Below are 21,717 nucleotides of genomic sequence, written 5' to 3'. Positions count from 1 at the left end.
ACCGAAAGTTGCTGCAGGAGTCTCCAAGAACCCCAGGATAACATCAAAGGATTTACAGGCAAGTCTTGCCTCAGTCAATATCAAAGTGCATGAGTCAACCATCCCAAATAGACTGCACAACTTTGCCCTACAAGCAAGGTCAGGAAGAAAGAAGCATCTGCTCTCAAAAAAGAATATAGATGCATGACTGAAGTTTATCAGACAACTATTGGAACAATGTGCTTTGGAGGGATGAGACAAAGGTAGAGCTGTTTGGCCACAATGCCAAAAGAACCTCATACCAACTGTAAAGCATGGTGGTGGAAGCATTATGGTTTGGGGCTGCTTTTCTGCCTCAGGGCCTGGCCAGCTTGCAATCATAGAGTCAACCAGGAATTCCACATTGTACCAGAGAGTACTTGAGGAGAATGTGAGGTCATCTGTCAAAAAGCTGAAGCTGAACTGGAAGTGGACCTTGCAACAAGACAATGACCCAAAACACTCATGCACATCCACAAAAGAATGGCTCAAAAAGAAAAAATGGGGGGTTATGGAATTGCCAAGTCAAAGCCCAGATCTTTACCCCATAGAAAGTGGGGACTTGAAGAGGGCAGTACATGTAAGCAAGCCCTCAAACATCACACAGTTGAAAGTTCTGTAAGGAGGAGTGGGCAAAAATATATCCAAGTCGATGTAGGAGACTGATAGACAATTAAAAGAAACACCTACAAGAAGTGATTTCTGCCAAGGAGGCAACACCAGCTATTGAAGAAAGGGAGTGTACTTATTTTTTCCACAGCAGACAATTGCATTTCTGACTTTTTTGTTGAATAAATGATTGCAAAGTATAATTTTCATTGTTATTTGTTAAATTAGGTTACCTTTATCTATCAATATTGTTGAAATGAAGATCAATTATCCATACATGCAAATATGTTGAAAAACACACACCTTTTCATTGGGTGTACTTACTTTTTCACAGCACTGTTTATAATGATTTTGATATTGGGTTTTATAGTGAGTTAAATTTTCATATATTTTTTATTTACCAATATACAGTAGTGTATATATGCTATTTACAGTATATATAAATGTTTGGAGGTGGTGTCAAATTTTATTTTGCTGAAATACTATTAAAAAGGTTGACTGCAGGATAATCTATATATTCATCGTAAATACATCCCTCTCTTACTACAAGAATATTATGTTAAAATATTTTTGACAATAAAATGTTTAATTAAAACCATATTTAAATATTTAACATATACATGCATTGCTGTCCTGTTGAGACCAGGACTGTCTGAAACAGATGTTGAATTCCACAAAGTGGAAACTGTATTTCTCACTGTCTGACCAATTACCACTTTCTTTATTATTGGTTTTAGGTAGGTGTTCTTTATCAGGGCGATGGCATTTGAATTAATCACATTTAGGGGATCCTGACTTCCAGAGTTTATGCAATATTTGGAATTCAATAACGCTCCAGACATCTCTATAACTTTATGAGAGTCAGCCAAAGCAGTATTAAGAAGTAAAATAATAACTTTCACATCCCCCCAAAAAATTAAGAGAGGCTAAATGTATAGATCTGGAAAAACAGATCAATATATTAGAAAAACAACATAAAAACCAATTAACTCCTGACTGTCTAAGCCAATTGAATATAGCAAGGAGAGAACTAGAAACTGTACTCTTGGAAAATCAACTCATGCTTCCTAAAGCAAAGATCTTATGAATATTGAAATAAAGCTAGCCGACTACTACCATTTCAACTTAAAAAAACAAAGGGGATCAACATTTGTACAAAAAATTAAAGGAGATAAATCATTTCATATAAACCACATGAAATATCAGAAGCCTTTGGTACATTTTATCAGAAACTTTACACAAGAGTAGACACCTGTACTCCTATTTGGGAAATATTAATTTTCCAAAATTAGATGCCTCCACCTCTAAAGCAATAAATGAATGTACTGTATTACAAAAGAAGAAACTGAACAAACCGTAAAAAATTAAATAATAATAAAAGTCCTGGCTCAGATGGCTACACAAATGAATTTTATAAATCCCATACTGCCACAATATTGGAGAGAAACCATAATTTCAGTTATTCACAAGGAAGGTAAAGATTTAACAAACTGTGCATCTTATAGGCCTATTGCCCTATTTAACACAGATACTTAAGTACTTAACACTGTAAAGTACTAACCACAATATTGGCAAGGAGACTGGTGCCAGTTATAACAACACTTACACACCCAGATCAAACAGGATTTACCATAGGACATCATCTCTCTGACAACATCCGTAGGCTTTTGAACAATGTCTCATTCAAAAACCCAGTTGATACCATGTATGGCATTATCTTTGGATGCAGAAAAGGCATTTGATCAGGTGTCATGGAAATTCCTTCTTAAAATATCAGAAAAATACAGATTTGGCCCAAATTTTTATATAGTGGATCTGTTGCCTGTACTCAGCCAGGCAAGTGATGGTGCAGGTTAATGGGAATCTCTCGCATTTTTTCCAGTAAGATAGAGGCATTAGGCAAGGTTGCCTTTCCCCACTATTATTTGCCCTCAGTATAGCGCTCCTGGCGCAACTAATAAGAGACAACAAAGATATCACTGGAGTGTGGATCACTGGAGAAGAAAATAAACATCCTCTGTATGCCGATGATGTTCTTGTATATATACACCTCTTTCCTTAAAGTCCCTCCCTAAATTGATACTGCAGCTCATAACATTTGGTTTTTATTCAGGGTATAAGGTAAACATAGATAAACTCAGTTGACCACAGCCCATATAAAGTTCTCATTTTCTTTTAAATGGCCTATCAATGGCATTACGTACTTGGGGACTGTAATACCTACCAATCTCAATAAAATATATGAAGCCAATTATACCTGTCTGATAGGGAAAATAAAAGGAGACTTAAGTCATTGGTCTATATTGCCGTTTCCTTGATGGGTAGAGTGGATATGTGAATATATTGCCAAAACTTCTGTTCCTCTTTCAGACACTGCCGATCACCCCTCCAAAATCAATCTACTTACTGCTGGATAGACTAATACCTAGATTCATCTGGCAGAGTAAACAACCTCAAGTTCAAGTTCAAGTTTGTCATTTCAGCCATACAGAAGTATACAGTGGAACAAAATATAATTCCTCCTCATCCACAGTGCAAATACAGGCAGGACAGACAGGACACTGACATAGACATTGTAGACAGGATACACATATTGCAAAGTGCAGATAGTGCAAATTACAAGGTAAATACATAATACAATATACACAACACACTGGGGGGATTTAAACCCTATTTCTGGAATTGGGGCAGGTGCAAGTAGATTCCAGGGTGTTGAGGAGCCTGTGGGAAGAAGCTTTTACAGAGCTAGCCCGTACACTGCGATATCTTTTCCCAGATGTTAGAAGGGCAAAGAGTTTATGGGAGGGGTCATCTACTATACTGGAGGTCCCGTGTAAACAGCGTTTGTGATAGGTGACAGAAATGGAAGGGTGGGAGGCTCTAATGATCTTTTCAGCTGTTTCCACAATTCGTTGCAGGGTCTTGCGGTCTGAAGCGTTTTCCCAAACCAAACAGTGATACAGCTGGTCTAGGTGCTCTCAATGGTGCTTCTGTAGAAAGTGGTAAGAATGGGCGGAAGAAGGGGTTCGCCCTCCTCAGGAAATAGAGATACTGCTGTGCTTTCTTGGCTAGGGAGGTGGTATTGAAGACCCAAGTGAGGTCATCTGTAATGTGTACACCTAGAAACTTGCTGCTTCTGTCTCCACAGGTATACAGTGGAGAGTGATCAGCATGGGCCCTCCTGAAGTCAATGAGTATCTCTTTTACTTTGTTTACATTAAGAGATAGGTTGTTGTTTGTCCACCAGTCTGCTAGTTGTTCCTCCTCCTCTCTGTATGGTGCCTCATCGTTGTCACTAATGAGGCCCACCAGAAAACATGATGATGCAGTTTGAACTGTGCTTGGCAGTACAGTCATGAGTCATCAATGTGAACAGAAGTGTACTGAGCACACAGCCCTGGGGGGGTTCTGGTGCTCACTGTGATGGTGCTGGAGATGTTATTACTGATCCAGACTGTCTGAGGTCTCTTGGTCAGAAAGTCCAGAATCCAGTTACAGAGGGAGGTGTTAAGGTTAAGCAAACTCAATTTTACTGTCAGCTTCTGGGGGATGATTTTATTAAATGCTGAACTGAAGTCAATGAACAGCATTCTTACATAAGAGTCTTTCTTTTCCAGGTGAGACAGGGCCAGGTGAAGGGTAAGAGATACAGCATCATCAGTAGACCGGTTGGGGCGGTATGCAAACTGAAGGGGGGGGGGGGAAGGGGTAGGGAGTCTGGACTTGATGTGGCTCATGACTAGCCTCTCGAAGCACTTCATAATAATTGGTGTGAGTGCATTGAGGCAGAACATGGCTGACTTCTTCAACACTGTTATAATAGTGGTGGATTTGAAGCATATGTGGATGACCGCCTGGCACAAGGAGAAATTAAAAATATCTGTGAGGACGTCGGCTAGCTGTACTGCACATTCCTTGAGCACGCGCCTAGGTATATTATTGGGTCCAGCAGCCTTACGTGGATTAACTTTGGGTAGTGTCCTCCTTACAGTAGCTGCAGACAGGCAAAGCACCTGATCATCGGGTGGAAGTGTGGTTTTCCTCGCAGGCACAACGTTCATTGCTTCAAATAGTGCATAGAAGTTGTTCAGCACATCTGGGAGGGAGGCATCACCGTCACTGACATGTAGTCCTGTAATCAGTAAAAGTCTGGATGACCTGCCACATGCGCTGCATGTCTCTGGTGTCCAGGAAGTGACCGTGGATTTTTTGTGCATAGGTGTGCTTTGCCTCCCTGATGGCACGGGACAGGTTGGCCCTCGGAGTCCTGAGGGCTGCCTTGTCGCCTGATCTGACTGCAGCACCACAGGTTCTTAGCAATGCATGGACTTCTGCAGTCAGCCATGGCTTCTGGTTGGCCCTTGTGATGATGGATTTGGAGACAGTGACGTTATCTATACACTTACTGATGTAGACAGTCACAGATACTGCATACTCCTCTAAGTTGATGAGATGCTCATAGGTAGCAGGCAGCCTGAATATATTCCAGTCTGTGTGTGCAAAACAGTCCTGTAATGCTGAGATGGCTCCATCTGGCCATACTCTGATCTGTTTTTACAACCGGTTTGGCATGTTTGAGGAGCGGTCTATATGCTGGGATTAGCAAAACAGAGATGTAGTCCGAGTAGCCGAGGTGGGGGCAGGGAACAGCCTTGTATACATCACTGATGTTTAAATAAACTAATTCTAGTGTGTTCACCCCTCTGGTTGCAAAGTTAACATATTGATCAGGATAACTGACTTAAGAGCTGCGTGATTGAAGTCCCTGGCAACAATGACAAAGCCATCAGGATGAGCAGTTTGCAGATGGCTGATGGCCCCATAAGGGACTCATAGCTCCTCTTTGGAGTCAGCACTGGACGGGATGTACACAGCCACAATAATAACCGCAGTAAATTCCCTTGGTAAATAGTGGGGCCGACGCTTAACCATAATAAATTCCACTAGCGGTGAGCAGTAACTAGAGACTACTGCAGCATTTCCGCTCCATTTTTTGTTTGTATAAACACACAAATCACCTCCGCAAGACTTACTGGTCTCTGAAACGTTCCTGTCCATGCAGAAGGAAGTCAGTCCATCTAGCTGAATGGACATATCCAGAATATTGTCTTTTATCCATGTTTCAGTAAAAATACAAAAGCAGCATTCCTTCACCTCTCGCTGAGCAGACAGTTGCAATCTTCGGTAGTACAGCTTGTTGGCCAGAGAACAGGCTGTCTCCTCATTTGGACACCTGCAACAGGTTGCGCCGCTGTCCCGGGACCTGATGCGCTCAGTAAGCCAAGGCTACCTAGCTTCTCCTTCAGCTTCTGTCAGAATACTCAGCGGGTAGTTCTTGCATTGTTTTTCAATTTCCAGCAGGGTCAGGCGATTGGAAACGTTTGAAAAAAAAATTGGACAACATTTTGCTCCAGATTGCAGATGAAGAATTTCTTTGAAAGATGGAAACCACTTATAGACAAGGTAGAGGACCATGGGACAAATTAATATAACTTAAATCTCACTGGAAAACTGTAAAAGTAACCAAAGGTATCAAAATGGTTCTTTCCCCAAATCAATAGAAATATGAAAGTATGTAAAATAAAATATTGTAGGTCACAGCAATATTATCAAGCTCATCTGTATATCTTATGTTTTCTTTTGTTTGTTTTTAGCGATTATTTTGTTTGTAATATGACTGAATTCAATGGTGATCAATAATATCATTTGCATTTCTAGTGAAAATGTACCTACATGAGAATTTAATATGAGATATCTATTAGTATATGTACACAAGAATGTTTTGGAAATCTTTGTAACTTTTTGGTTTTGGGCTTGCAAATGGAAAGAAAAAAAAAATACGCTTCAAAAAAGACTAGTTCCCACCAAAACAAATTCAAGAAAACCTAGTCTATTACATTTCTGATTTTAGAACTTCTGTAATGTTGTATGAATTATTCCCCCATTCTGGACTGCTTTTCTCCTGAAACAAGTTGAAAAGAAAATCACCCTTGTCCTTCAATATAAACATTTGCCATGAACAATCTCAAGAACAACATTATAGTTCATAATTACAGACAGGAAATGAAATTAAGACAGAAAATGAAGAGGCCAGAAACTTGTAATAAACTTTGTTTTATGCAAAGTTACAGAGTTGTACTAATGTTGTTTTGAATATCATTTGTTAACTGGAAGAACCAGCCAGTGACTAAAGTGAAACTCAGCGAGGCAAAGGAAACTCACCACGTGGTATTTAATTATTTTAATGTATAAATATTGTGTTCTTCAAAAAGTTTATCAATACAGTTTAATGAAAACAACCAATAAATGCATAGGCAAAAGTCATAAGGTGTCCAGGCAAATTTGTAGTTTTTTAAGTGTACAACAATTTTAATTCACATATTACAATTTTATTCATTTAAAGGGATATATAATTTTTACATATATATACTTATACTATAACCTTGGCTTTTCAAAGTTTTCCTTCAGAAGAACAAAGCTGCTAAAAATGACCACACCCAAATATTTTATGGTAATAAAAATTAGTACTTTTGCTTCCTTTTCATTATAACAAATGAACCGTCAGCACTTTAGACTTAGACTAACTAACGTTTGCCCTAGTGAAACCTGTACCACCAAAACAGAACATGATTATATGAGGCTGCAGTTATTACAAAACGAATGTTAAAATATGACATTTACATGTTTTTAAAATGAATACTTATATGATTATATTCCTGTATATATTACATATATAATACAAAATCCATAAACAATAATTTTAGTTACAAAGCTAAAAGAAAATTGAAACCACTGAATAGATTCCATTATGAACAAGGATTGACATTTAGTAGCTGGTTGTAGTAAGATGAAGCATAGAGTACTTTTCCATCTAATCTGAAGCATGTAAAAAAATACCTTTGTAGTTTCAACTTTCCTTTGTTTATGTATATACCAACACTTTATAGCTTTACTCTGTATCCATTTTTTTTGTCATAAGCATGACAGCACTTAAATTTGCATATTGTTTTAGTTACCGAGTTCGATATTATCTGTCTGAAATACGCACACAAGACAAAGCATTTTCCTGAAACAGATTAAGCAGTGAATATATCTATAGTAATTAAATAGAAATGGGGAACAAGTATAAACTGATGGCCTTTATAATTAAAAAAATGAAAAACAGCAACAGATTTGACACAACTATAACAAATAGACAATTATAATACTCCCAACAGTAATTGCTGGAAAATATTAAAGACATTAAAATATACTTTGCAAAATAGTTTTCCTTTTAAAGCAAGTAACCAGTTCAAATATTTTCAACTTGACTTTTCTTGAATAATCAGTTGTCTAAGCACTGTCATGTAGGTTTATATATAATATTCATGGAATCAAATCAAAGGTCAGAGATACCAGAATACACTTTGCAGTGCCTCTGAATTAAAATAAATGTAATGCAAGACAAAAAATGTGAGATATGCACCATGAATAATTTCACAAATTACATTAATGATCGGCAATGATTAAAACCTTTTTTTAAAACCATTATTAATTCTCCCTACAGTGCACATCAGAGAACAAGTGACAAACTCTGGAAAGCTATTACGTTTTCTACGATGTCTACAGCTTGCAGTGTTAAACAGGTGCTTTTCTTGATCACCTTTTCCCACAAAAACAGAAGCAGATCAAAAGCTCACACCATTGTGAAGTAATATTGTAAAATATGTATTTTTTACAAAATAAATTTACCTAGACTCTTTTTGAGGAAAAGCATTATTAAAAAAAAGAGCTAAAAGTTTCCTTGGTTCTGCTAGTGATGATACACCTTGTTTTGTTATTCGGAAGTAGTTATAAGGTCAAATTAAGAACAGACATATAAGGATATGAATCTAATATGAGCAATGTGTAGGTGAGTTCTATATTCCTTTTTATGAACATTTAAGAATTTCAACTAAATCAAGTAAATTCAAACTCTTCAAATAAAATTCTTAAGCATAATTCAATAGCATTTTATAAGACTGATCAAATTCAAATACAGTATTACTAGTAAACTGACTATTTTAAAAACTTTTATACTTATATCTGTTACTTTTCACTAGAAAAGAAAATGTAGCTTACACATGACAGCTTTTAGCTTGTTTGGCTAAATGGAATCATGGCTGAAATATCAAACTACTTTCTAAAATAAGTTCCACTACTCCAGTGATCACATTGTATTTTAGCAGCAATTATTACGTCTTAGAAAAAATGGAAGTGCATAATTCCACACAATTTTTATATTGGCTCTACACTACTGTATCAGACAAAACAAAATAATTAACTTTAAACAATGAAGAAATGCTGTTATAATGATGATGTTAATGTTTACCTATATCAAAAACTGTTCCTAGGGACCAAGAACTTGAAAGATCATATATCTGAACTAATGTTATTCCTTTCAATTAACTGTTTTAAGTAAAATTATTTCAACACAACCAAATTTAAAAACAAGAACTGCACTAGCTGATCGCAGTCATTACAAAATAGCAGATATTCTGGCAAAACCACTTCAGAATGAGAAAACTCGGAACACGAGTTCTAGCGTGTGTTTTCAAGCACTTTTATGTTCTTTAGTGATATTCTGACAGGATTCGGCATTTTAGTTTGTCTCCACCTTGAAATAGTTTTTGGTGGTCATAAAAGTGAAAAAATTTCCCCTAGGGGTAGGTGGATGCTTTTTTTATACTCTCTGATGTTCTCCTCAGGTGACATCCTTTTATCACTGAGGCTGGCATAGTGTCAAAGAAAAAATGCAAACTAGTGAAAGGTTGGAAGGGAACTTTTATCCAAATTTATCCACTTGGTTCTAAAAGGAGATGCTCACAAGTCAGAGGCTTATATTACGTAGGGGTTTAACAATGTGGATCTGAAGATTCAAAATGTACTCCGTGTTTTAAACATAAATCTTCTTTCTTCTGTACTGTGCATGGCAGCAATTTTCTTTATCGTAAGGATCACAAACATCTGAGGAAAAATATTTTGAGAAGAAATACTCAGAAGAGTATCTAGAAAAAAATGAAATTACAGCAACATAAATTGTGTAAAATAGTCGCTTTTGCTTTTTAAACAGGTCAGTTTAAGTAATGTGCGCAGTACAGGTAAATAAGACAAAACTATACCACCACACAATTTGAGGCTTAAAGACAAAAAAACCTACCTTAAATCTTTATTAGCATGAGCTAGCATCTGGGAGTATTATTTTTCTCCTGCAAAGTCAAAATTTGAAATAAATATGATGTCTTACATTCTGCCTACTATATTCAACTGACTTGATAATATAGGATGCTGATAAAACAAGATGATTTGAAGAATTTTATTCTCAATGAGAGGTACACTAACCAAAATAAATTAATATAAAGTAAAAACTGAATTATTTTCTACTCATGATTAATTACCGATACGCATTCTGCAGTTATAAACCATAATATACAAAGCTATTGTTACAAAAATCAGAATTCACTTATCTGCCTACCAGGAAAAGACCTTCAGACCCAAATTTTATTATTCCTTTGTAGCATATTAAAATATCAGGATCTTCTGAACATCATCACATGTTTTGTGCATCTATGATAAGAGTCCTAGGAGCTCCCCTCACCTGCGTCTCTGAGGTAGTTCTACTCTTTGATTCATCTTTTGCTGGTGTTCCAGGATCACCCTTTGAACCCTTTAAAGGGAGTTTCCCATCTTCCGATTCAGACAACAATGATTTCCTTTCTTTCTGGGCCTTGTGCTCTGGTTTTGTCACTCTGAATCTAAACAGGGAACAGAGATACAGATATACTTGTAAATAGTGTATGTAGGTTACAAACTCCAGGCTTATTGCTATATAATTTATATATCATTTCTTTGACAACTTCAAAGCACAGATAAAAAAAAGCCTTCTCATACCATGAGAACACAATAAAGGTGACAAACTATATGCAACCATTTGGTCCATCTAGCCTATTTAGTAGTTAATTGCAATATTACAATTCCAAGCATACAGATAATTGATCCTAGGATAAGTCTTGCATTACACATAATATAATTAATTTACCAGATTCGCTTATTGACAGAACAGTACAAAGAAACCCCATGGAAGTCAGTTACCAACATATGTCCCCAATGAGAAGTCCAGCAGCAGTATTCTATGAAACCAGCTCTGGCCAGTGACCTGGTGTGGTGCCTTACATCACTCCAAGGAACAGGAATGAAACTCTGTGTGGTATTTTGATGGCACTTAGACAACTCCTCAAATCCTTGAACACCTAAACAACATGGTTTCTGTTCCACCACTTCTTGAATAATCCAAGTCCAATATCAGGTAGGGGGGGAGGAAGATGATGCTGGAGCCTTCCTCACTTACTCCCTGTAGAATCTTTGGTGTGTGTGTCCTCTCTTGGGTCCAACTTTTCCAAAATCTGTTCCACAAAACTCTTCTTCCCCAAAGGTCCCATTTCTGTACTGATGAGGGTTTTTAATCTCTTTGAAACAAAGGGCTTCTTACTCTTTGATGGGAGTGTGGGGGGGGGGGGGGGGGGGAGATGCTTTGGTGTTTCCTCCAGTAAGTTGCTGGCCAAATAAAGCCAAGTGTGCTGATACATTGTTTGATCAGTTCCTGTCCTCTGGCCTTATTCTCAATTAAGGTGCTAAAGTAGTTTGACTGGCCCTCTAGTGTCTGAGTCACAAGGGCCTTTGATCACTGCAGGAATTCCAAGAAAAAGGCATCAAACTGAATCAACACCAAGGTGTCACTGGCCCAAACCTGATAAAATGAAGGAATAAAAATGTACTTTTCAAAGGAGGACTGAAATCTAGGTATAAAACACTGGAAACTTGTCTTCCAAGTGCAGTGTTTATATGGTCAGGACCCAGAATAGAACCAATGTTTCAGGAAAACCTCTAAGCATTCAAAACATAGTCCAAGTTTTATTCTATTATTTTAATACTACTACTAGTCATAATAATAATAATAATAATAATAATAATAATAATAATTGGTCACTCTTATGTAATACTTTTTATTTCAAAGGAGCTCAAAGCATTTTACAAAATAGAGCCAACACAATTCAACTAGCACTGATGTGCTGTACCCACATGCAGCCATAATATGCTTGCAGTCCACATGCAGTGCCTTTCCAAAGTATTCAGAGAGGTCCTATGGTGTCCCACAAATCCATGCATTTTCTCATCATTTCATCCAATTCAGGGTCATGGGAGGGTCATCTTGGCAAGTAATGGGCACAAGGCAGGGTACACCAGGTGGGACACCAGTACATTGTAGTGCACACACTCAAGCCAGAGTCAATTAATCTACCCATGTTTTTGGACTATGGGAGGAAACTCATGCAAACATGGGGAGAACATGCAAACCCCACACAGGTAACGTCCCAGGAATTGAACCCAGGGACCCAGCACTGTGAGGCAGCAATGCTAACCACTTCATCATGCTATCCGGGACAAGTCATACTTCTCTAAATACAGACGATGGTATTGAATAACAAGCCTCTATATCAAATGAATGATTAAATAAAAAACGTACACCTAATACCTAAATACCTAATTTATGAATGAGCCTTAATTATCTTTGTGGCGATTTATCAGATTCAGTTCAGTACAAATAACATGTTACCTGCAAAGTGGGAAAAACAAATCATTAAAATTAAATTGTCTATTACTAAAATGATAAATGTAATTTTTAACCAACATATTTGACAACAGCATAATTAATATATATATATAATGTCCTGATATATGGTTATTTTAAAGGTTTCTATAAATTTAACCTATGGTATCTTGTTCCTGCTTTGGTGGACTGTTAAGACTTGTACCCTTAAAAGAACTGCTTTAGAAAATTAGAAAAGTTTTGGTACCTGGAGGTATACCATATTTTCTAAGCTTATCAATAAATATTATTGTATGTAGTCTTTATCACTAAACAGTATTAATTTAAAATATCTGTAAAACCGTGTCCAAATAAAATAATTATTGGTTATTAAATATAACAAGTAGAAATGAGAAGTGCTTTAATTGACACATTACATCAATCTACAGCACAGTATGGTAAATATATTTAACATTAAAAGTTAAAACAGCTACAACCACTCCTTGACGTTCTTCAGAGCATCTACCATTTTCATTCTGAATTATCCAATCATATTTCTTTTGTTTAGCTTCATCGATCTATTGTAGCACTATCTGATTTTATGTTTTACCAAGTTCAAGTTCATTTCAATTATACTGTTGTAACAGACAAATGAGTTCTGGATCCCGAGATGAAGTGTAAACAACTGAGTTTATTGCATGCAAGGAATAATAAGACCAAAGTATTGTTCGGAATATAGGTACATAAGGTCCAGTTTATACAGCAAACTTCAGCCGTTTCCGACACAAATTGTTACCATGGCAATGGGGGGAGGTCACCTGTGTTTGGACATTCCCAAGACCTTGACCACTTTGAATGGCTGGTTTTATCTTTTCTTAGTTAGGGGGTCTCTATCTTGTACTTGGAATCTCTTATTAGTTAACTCCCATCCCTGCCATAACTCAAAAGTGCTTAAGCATGGAATGTCTTGTGTCACAAGAAGTCTTTGTGCGGAAAGAAATCAGTTAACCCCCTTTTCACATCTTGTATGCTATTTAGCTAGCACACAGATGGTAAACAGTACAAAAAAAACCAACAATACAATTGTACTAGAGAAGAAAGGCAGAGACAACAGGCAATGTGCAAAATAACATCAGATGGACAAAATCATACATTAATAGAATGAAATAAAGGATAGAAAATTATGGGGAGTGAGATTCTTGACATGTGAGGTAGAGGTAGATTTCAATGTGTGTTTGAGTTTTAATAAAGAGAGATGGCACTGTGAGGGTTCAGATCGTAGGTGAGAGAGGCTGGGAGTTTAATAGTTTGATAGCACAGGGGTAAAAACTGTCTCTCAGTCTGGTAGTCCGGGCCAGAATGCTCCGGTACCATTTTCCAGATTGTAGAGGGTCAAACAGTCTGTAGCTGGGGTGATTTGGGTCTTTGATGATGCTTAGAGCTTTCCTCAAGCACCGTCTGTCATAAATGTCCTGGATGGATGGGAGAAAAACCTCAGTGATGGATTGGGCAGTTTTCACCACCCACTGTAGGGCTTTGCGGTCAGCAATACTGCAGTTGCTATACCACACTGTGATGCAAAACTTCAAACCGAGCATAGAAGGTGTTGAGCTCGTTAGGCAGGGAGGCATCACGGGCAGGTGCACAGATGTTCTTCCTTTTGTAGTCTGTAAGGGCCTGTATACCTTGCCACATGCACCTTGGGTGGTGAAGTGTTCCAATAATTCCTGTTTGAGTATGTTTTTTGCATGTTTAAAACCATTCTTTAGATTGATCCTGGCTGACTTTAGTTCTGATTTATTTCCTGATTTGAATGCTGCATCCCTTGCTTTAATTAAGATGCGAACCTCACTGTTCATCCATGGTTTCTGGTTAGGAAAAGTTCTTATGTCTTTTGTGAGTATACCATCATCAGCACATTTCCTGATGTAGCTATTGACTGATGATGCATATTCCTGTATGTCGGTGTGATTCCTGTGTGGCTGCCTCTTTAAACACATCCCAGTCAGTGCATTCAAAACAGTCCTGCAGGACTGATTCAGCTTCTTCAGGCCACACTTTCACCGTTCTGACCACTGGTTTCACTCGCCTGTGCAGCTGTCTGTATGCGGGGAGGAGAAATGGAGTGATGTGGTCTGAGTTTCCACGGGGGGGGAGTGGTACGGCCTTGTAAGCATTCTGAATCTTAGTGTAAACGTGGTCCAGAGTGTTTTCTCCTCTTGTTGGGAAGGAGACATGCTGATGGTATTACCCAGGACTGAAATCTGAAATATCTGAGGTAATTCTGAACAAATTTCTTCAGTGCAACATCCAAATTAATATTCACACTCACTGGGTACATTTTCAAACATCCTGTCTGAGAAGATTAGACAAGCTGTCTCAAAGCAACAGGAGCATAACCCTGTGGACTTTTATCTATTAAAATGTGGCATCTCAATAGGAGCCCTTCTATGCAAATGAAATCTCAGGATTCCTATACTGCATATGTTGAATTGCAAAAAAGTTCTTAAAACCTACAAAACTTATAACTATGAAAGACTAAGAATCAAAACAATGGATGAAAAATATATCTTTTATAAGATGAAACATTTATATCTGTATGTTCTAAATCAGATTTATATTCCCTTCCCTTTTTTACATGCATACCTTAGCAGTTAACTCAACACATGGAAAGAAGCCAAATTAACAAAGCACCTGAGGAGGTGTAAATTAAAGCTCTTACCTCCCCACAGAGAGAACTGTAATTTCTCCAGTTTGACTTCTCCTGGCCTCTTTTACCTTGCTGGACTGACGCATTAAGGGCCATTTCTTCTGATTACAGCGAGTACAGATATTCTTCTCTGCCACTCCACCGATAGTATGCAAATGGTTACCATAGCAGGTGTGCTTCGTAGGGCTAGCAGGGGACACCGGTGTAGCAGGAGAACTTGGTGTCATAGGGCTGTAAAATAACAACAATTCAGTAGCATTTATACATTACAATGGAACCATAAAGTCTAATTATTAAAAACACATGCTCATTTTCAGGAACCCAGTTCACTCTTCTCAAGTATAGCAGACTACTACATTTTGTGAAAAAAAGTTCTTATATACTTAGAATATTCACAGTGATAGTCCCCTATGTTATTCAGTGCAATCTCTTCGGTGCCACCATACAGAATCTAAAAATATGTTCTACAGCTTGTTAGCATGCTAGACTTCACTGATCAAGCTTACTGATGTAAAAGTGGCTTCACAAAGTGCTTTACAGTACATAAAAAAAAGAAACATGAAAAATACACAATGAATATACAAATATCTGGATTCAAATAATATACTTGAGAAATGCCAACCTGTTTCCACCCAGGCTACAGCACTGAAACTGCATTAGCAAGAGTTAAAAATGAGATTCTGTTAGCAACTGACGCAGGGAATGCAACAGTGCTTGTGCTTCTAGATCTCAGTGCTGCCTTTGACACGGTTGACCACTGTATTTTGTCAAATAGGTTAGGTTGGCCTAAGTGGAACCGTCCTTAAGTGGTTTACCTTCTATTTAACTAACCATTTTCACTATGTTCAAATATCTAATAATGATCCACCCACCCACACCCTGGTACACCTTGCAGAAATGGTTCTCACACTGAATGCATTCTCATTAAATAACCTTTTTAAACAGGTTAGTGGAGTCGCCATGGGCACCAGAATGGGACCCAGCTATGCCAATATTTTTGTCGGTTGGGTAGAAGAAAGCTTCTTTGTTTTCTACACTACCTTTGTCCCTGACCTCTACAAGCGATACATTGATAACTGTGTCGGTGCCGCCACATGCTCCAACGACCAGCTTGAGTACTTCCTGCATCATTTCACCAACTTCCACCTGTCCCTCAAATATACAGTTAACGTATCCTCCATTACTCTTCTGTTTCTAGACATCAACTTCTCCATTAACTACCCCCAACTCTCTACTTCGGTCTACTACAAACCCACTGATTCAAACAACTATCTCCTGTATAGCTCATTTCACCCAAAACACACTAAAAACTCTCTCCTTTTTTCACAGTTCCTTCGGCTATGATGACTCTGCAACAATTATATTGATTTCCAGAATCAAGCGCTCAAAATGTACTCTTTTTTTCATCAATAGAGAATACCCTAACAGTGCTATTGACAGGGCCCTTGCCCGAGCCAAAAACACCCCCCGGACCATCAACTCAAGCAGGAACTCCCGCCGTAACAACCACATTCCTTTCGTGCTTCCCTACCACCCCAACACTCTATCCTCAGGGCTATTAACGACAACTTTTCCATCCTTCAGAATGATCCCTCCATTTGGGCCCTCTTTTCTGACCTTTCTGACTCTCTTGCAGTAAATGCCCAGCCATCTACATTGGGGAAACAGGAAGGAGACTCAGAGACCGCTTCAGAGCACATGTTAGCGCTGTGAAGATAAAAGATTTCTCCAAGCCTACTGTTTCTCATTTCACCTCTCATGGCCATGGTCACACTAATCTCTCCGTCTGTGTTCTCAAAAATGGTTTTCCTAACTCCCACATCAGAAAGACTACAGAAACTAAAATTAACCAGCAGCTAGGATCACACCTTTCCCCTTCTCTCAATGACAGACTCATTTTCTTCTAAATTCCCTCTATTTATTGTTGGTTTCATTTCACACCTCTCTTCACCTATCCTGACTTCACACTACCTGATTAGCCACTCTGTCTGTCCCCTCCCGCCACTCCTCTCTACCAGCTTTTGTTCTCCTACGCTACATTACCTTTGCTTACTGCCCTGTCTTTCTCACACCTGAAGAAGGCTCCATGGCCGAAATGTTGTGTTTTCTTTCTTCTCTTTTCAGCATGGAATAAACCTATTACCTGTTCCTTTGCATTGTACTACTTTGTCACTCTCACCAGTCAAATATGGGGTACCACAGAGATCAGTGCTGGGACCAGTATTGTTTTCAATGTACATGTTGCCACTAGGTAGGATAATATGAATGCATAATATTAACTTTCATTCCTATGCTGATGACACTCAAATATACATTTCATTTACACCTAACAACAACTCATCAATTGTCACTTTTGCTAATTGCATTAATGAAGTAAAGTCTTGGATGTGTGAAAGCTTTTTGTCACTCAACTCTGATAAAACTGAGGTTCTGTTGTTTGGGGGCAACAGTGTGGAAAGGACTGCTATAATCTTAGCACTCAACTCTGAGGGTTTAAAATTATGCCTGAAAGATTCGGTACATAACCTAGGCGTCATCTGTGTGTCTCCGTGTTGGCCTTCCAGTTAGATACATCTGTTCTGACCAAACTATCGTATTCTCCTCCCCACATGACCGGATGATCTGAGTTGTATGCTGCATCATTGCCATGGAAGAAGGACATTTATGGGACTACAGAGATCTGCATGGAGTACTAACACACAGAAGACATGATGGAGGCTTAATACTCCACACTTAGTACTTTTTTAAAATTGTATAATGTTAGCATGCCCAGAGAGGTTGGGCAGCCAGGTGACTTTGGACCCCTAGAGGTTTTTTTCTCTTTTTTGTTTTTTTTTGGCAGTTTTTGGTTCCTCTCCTCCGTTGTCTTCTGACTTTTTCTCTATCTGTATTGTAACGTCATGTATTTTCACAAAGCTTTGTTAAGTGCCTTGTGGCAACCTTGTTGTGAAAGGCACTATGTAAAAATAAATTGAATTAAATTGGACAAATGAGGTTGTAGAAGGGGGTAAAGAATGTAAGAGCAAAGGGGCACACAGTTAAGTAAAAGCCCTTCTAAAAATGAAGGTTTTGAGTCTTGATTTGAAACACCTCAGAGAAGGTGACTCTGTGATATCCTTTGAGATAGAGGGCATAGCTTTGGGGCATAGCAGGAGAACGCCCTGTCACCTATAGAGTGTAGACAGGATAGAGAGACAGATAGGAGACCACAATTTGGGGAATTAAGGCTGCAAGATGGGAGTAAGATGGTAATAGGTCAGGTAGATACTGAGGGTCTAAGCCATGCAGGGCCTTATAGGTAGCAACGAGGATTTTGAAGTCGACACAAAACCTGATAGGAAGCCAGTTTAAGGGCACCAGGATAGGACTTATCTGATCACTTTCACAAGATCTGGTCATGATTCTGGCTGACTAATTCTGGACAAACTGTAGTTTGTTCAAAGTGGATTTAGATCCACCAACAAGTAGAGCTTTGCAGTAGTCAAAACAGAAAGTGTGGACCAGCTTCTCAGCAACAGTTAGCGGCAACATTGGTATTATTTCTGAGGTTGAAGAAAGGTGATTTGACAATATGTTTCACATGTGGTTCAAATGTCAAGGCTGGATCAAATATAACACCAAGCTCTTACATGTAGACTGAAGCTCAAGTACAGTACAGTCCACATATAGGTTTACTGCATTGGCTTTAGATAATTGGTGGGTGTGCCAATAAGCATGACTTCAGTCCTGGTGCAGCCTAGATGAAGGACATTTTGAGTAATCCATGTTTTTATGTCAGAAATACAATTAGAGAGAGCAGAGACAGCTACATCAGTGTCAGGTTTGGAATGGACATAGATTTGAGTATCATCAGCATATAAATGATCATTTAGACCATGTGATCTTCATAGCTGACCAAGTGGGAACATGTAAATACTGAGGGGTGCCCAATATCCAGTCCTGTGGAACACCAGATGTAACAAGACCAATTTCAGAGCTACAAACCACCAAGAGAAACAAAGTGACAGCAATCAGTAAAGTAAGACTTGAACTATTTAAGAGCAGTATAGGACACTCCAAATACAATCTCAAGACAAAAAGTAAGATATCATGGTTAACAATGTCAAAAAGCAGCACTGAAGTCTAGAAGAATATTCAATACAATAAAATCATACTTGTTATTAAAAATAAAACATAGAAATATTGTAACAACTTTTTAACTGCCCATAAGCAGTTATACAAGAACATAATTTTATGCTATTACTGTTCATGTCAGGTGTAGACATCAGAGTCTTCAGAGTGCTACTACTCAGAAAACCTAACATAAAGAATACATGACTGGGCTACGTTCAGTGGTTTCCCAAAAGTTACAAAACTTTTTGTAATAGTACAGTTATCAAGTAACTTTCATATTGAAAAGTGCAGTTAGTGGACAGCAATAACTTTAGACTTGGATGAGGCTACATCACAAAACACACTTCTAAATTTCTATATTGCTATATTGCATAATTACATATTCTTAAATACTTCCGTCAAACTAGGAGAAATATCAACAGCACCCTATTCTATACTTATTTATATACTTAACTCTCCAGGAAATTAATTTGCAAGTGAGAAGAGAATGAAAATACTACCACCTTGTGGACAAATATTATCACCAAAAAGTCTTCACATTTCCTACTGCTTCTTTTCATTCAGATCCAAGTCAAAAAGCATTATTGCATTTGAAAAGGACATTTCTAGTCCAGGTGATTAGGAACACTTTGTTTTTAATTTAGAAGTGATTTACAGTATTTCCCATCATCCATTTGGATCTTGTTAAACTATAATATGTAAAAAAGCTAAAAATAATTAACATACTCTTACAAAAGTATATTATTGGTGATATGAGCTATAAAGCATCATCAGATCACTGATTTATAAATAATGCATCATAATCTGGTTTAAACTACTGAAAATATACTGTAAGTGTGTGTGAAAGTCTAACAGTATAACTTTTAAAAGTTTTATGATAACAGAGTTCATTTCTACAAAAGCTTTCATTCTTTGTATCTTTCCCTGAAGTCTCGATCTTAAGTTCAAGCTACAGCTAAGTGAATACAGAAAGAGATGCAGCTAAGTGAATACAGAAACTCTTACCTTTCAGGATCAATGCTGTTATCGTCGAACATAGCATTTAATGCCTCTGAGTTCGCTATGAAGAAAGTAAAATGAGCACGTTTAAATAATCAGGTACAGAAAAAGAAGAAAAATGAATTTTACCACTACCAAATAAAACAGAACTACATGTCATAGCTAGGTTCCTTTTTCTGGACTGAGGAACAAAAGAAAATAAAGTAAAAAAAATAAATGGGTTATAAAAAAAATTAGTTCTAAACTAGCATAAAAACAAATGAATGCATGTATTTTATGTATTTTCAAAATTTAGTGCATAAATTTGTACATCTCTTTGTTGCAGTACATATCACTAAACAACTATGATGCAGCACCTAAATTTCCCTCTTTCCAGCTGCAAGCTGCAAGAGGAATTACAGTTAATAATGTATCAGATTATCATTAATCAAAATAATATATTACTAAAAAGAAAAATGTAAATAATTTTACCAATACTAAAAGGTTCATGATGTATATACATCTGCCTGCACAACATTTTAAACATTTATCCACTTTTCACAAAGTTTAATTTTAAAACTAAATTTAAATATACAAATATTTTTCACAGCAATCTTGATATTGATGGTAAAAGGGTAAACAAAACTGACACTGAGAAAACTGAAGAGGTGCAATTGCTGAGACTTTGAAAATGTTAAATAAATCACCTCTGCTTTTTGAGAGACCCTATGGTACTTCGTCACCAAGTATGAAAATAAAGCTACATGAAACTGTGCTCAACTTGTAAAGTGACTCAAAAAAAGCTTTGAGCACTTAGTGTATTGAGTGTAACTGGTGGGTGAGTTAATTATTTGATTTGATTAAGATTTAAGTGTCTTGTATTTCTAATTTTATTTTGTATATCAAGTAAAAATCTTCAACCAGAATGTCCCATAAAAACTGCAAAATGTATTTTCTTAACCTACACTAAATTTCTTTTCACTGTCATATCATATATTTCTTCCAATCCTTCTTCAAAACCCTGTTTCTTGGCTCTTACTACACCCTTTCAGTGTCAGACACAAAACAAAACAGGACACAGAGCTGAACACAGTTCTGTAACCAATAATCTCTGGATTCTTGAAAGTGACTCATTAATCCATTTTACTTCCAATTCACCAATACCATCTTAATTGCTAAAGCAATAGGAAGAATGTCAGATGTTTTTCTGCACTTATGAACAAATATGAAGTAATAGCATCAGGATGTAAAAGACAATTTACATGGCACATTCATAGGTAATGGAAAGCACTCACACTCACAGGAAAGTTCATGTTACACATGTCCAAAGAGATAGAAACATATTCCTTTAATTTGATCTTTGTTAAAATATCTATCATGTTCTGAAATTAAGAATTAAAAATGTACAGTACATATAGCTGAGTAAATTTCTCTTCCTCTCTTACATATTTCTATTTAGTAAAATACAGCTAGTGGACAAAAAATGTAAACACCTTGGTAAATGAGGGATGCCAATTACAAGGTGTCCCCATTTAGAGGCAGGGTGAGGGACCACAAAATTGAGATGCAAAATTAAACACTAATTGGGAAATTTTCTCAGTAGGAAATAATGTAATTAAAGGAGGATAGGAACCATGATAGAATCATGCAGATGGCACCCTAAATGGGATGATTTTCCCATAAT

At 37.3% G+C, this 21,717-nt stretch overlaps 1 protein-coding gene across 3 annotated transcripts in view; it reads right to left on the bottom strand.

The window, feature by feature from the left end:
• Positions 1 to 6,853: 6,853 nt before the first annotated feature.
• rell1 (RELT like 1) overlaps positions 6,854 to 21,717 on the bottom strand; it is a 28,535-nt gene continuing 13,671 nt past the window's right edge. For 2 of the 3 annotated variants that reach the window (XM_088627864.1, XM_088627850.1), the window contains 5 exons: positions 20,061 to 20,115; positions 14,955 to 15,173; positions 10,244 to 10,400; positions 9,806 to 9,854; positions 6,854 to 9,612 (listed from right to left, as the gene is read on the bottom strand). In XM_088627864.1, the coding sequence (XP_088483990.1) occupies positions 9,828 to 9,854; positions 10,244 to 10,400; positions 14,955 to 15,173; positions 20,061 to 20,115 (458 nt within the window). In that variant the 3' untranslated portion in view covers positions 6,854 to 9,612; positions 9,806 to 9,827. Of the gene's footprint in view, positions 9,654 to 9,805; positions 9,855 to 10,243; positions 10,401 to 14,954; positions 15,174 to 20,060; positions 20,116 to 21,717 lie in introns of all 3 variants that reach the window. The other variant, XM_088627860.1, reaches the window with a different exon arrangement.

The sequence above is a fragment of the Lepisosteus platostomus genome, chromosome 1 (assembly GCF_059453375.1).
Source record: "Lepisosteus platostomus isolate fLepPlt1 chromosome 1, fLepPlt1.hap1, whole genome shotgun sequence".
NCBI classification, from domain to species: domain Eukaryota; kingdom Metazoa; phylum Chordata; class Actinopteri; order Semionotiformes; family Lepisosteidae; genus Lepisosteus; species Lepisosteus platostomus.
The sequence above is the reverse complement of the archived record's forward strand: the minus strand, read 5'-3'. Positions and strand labels throughout refer to the sequence as shown.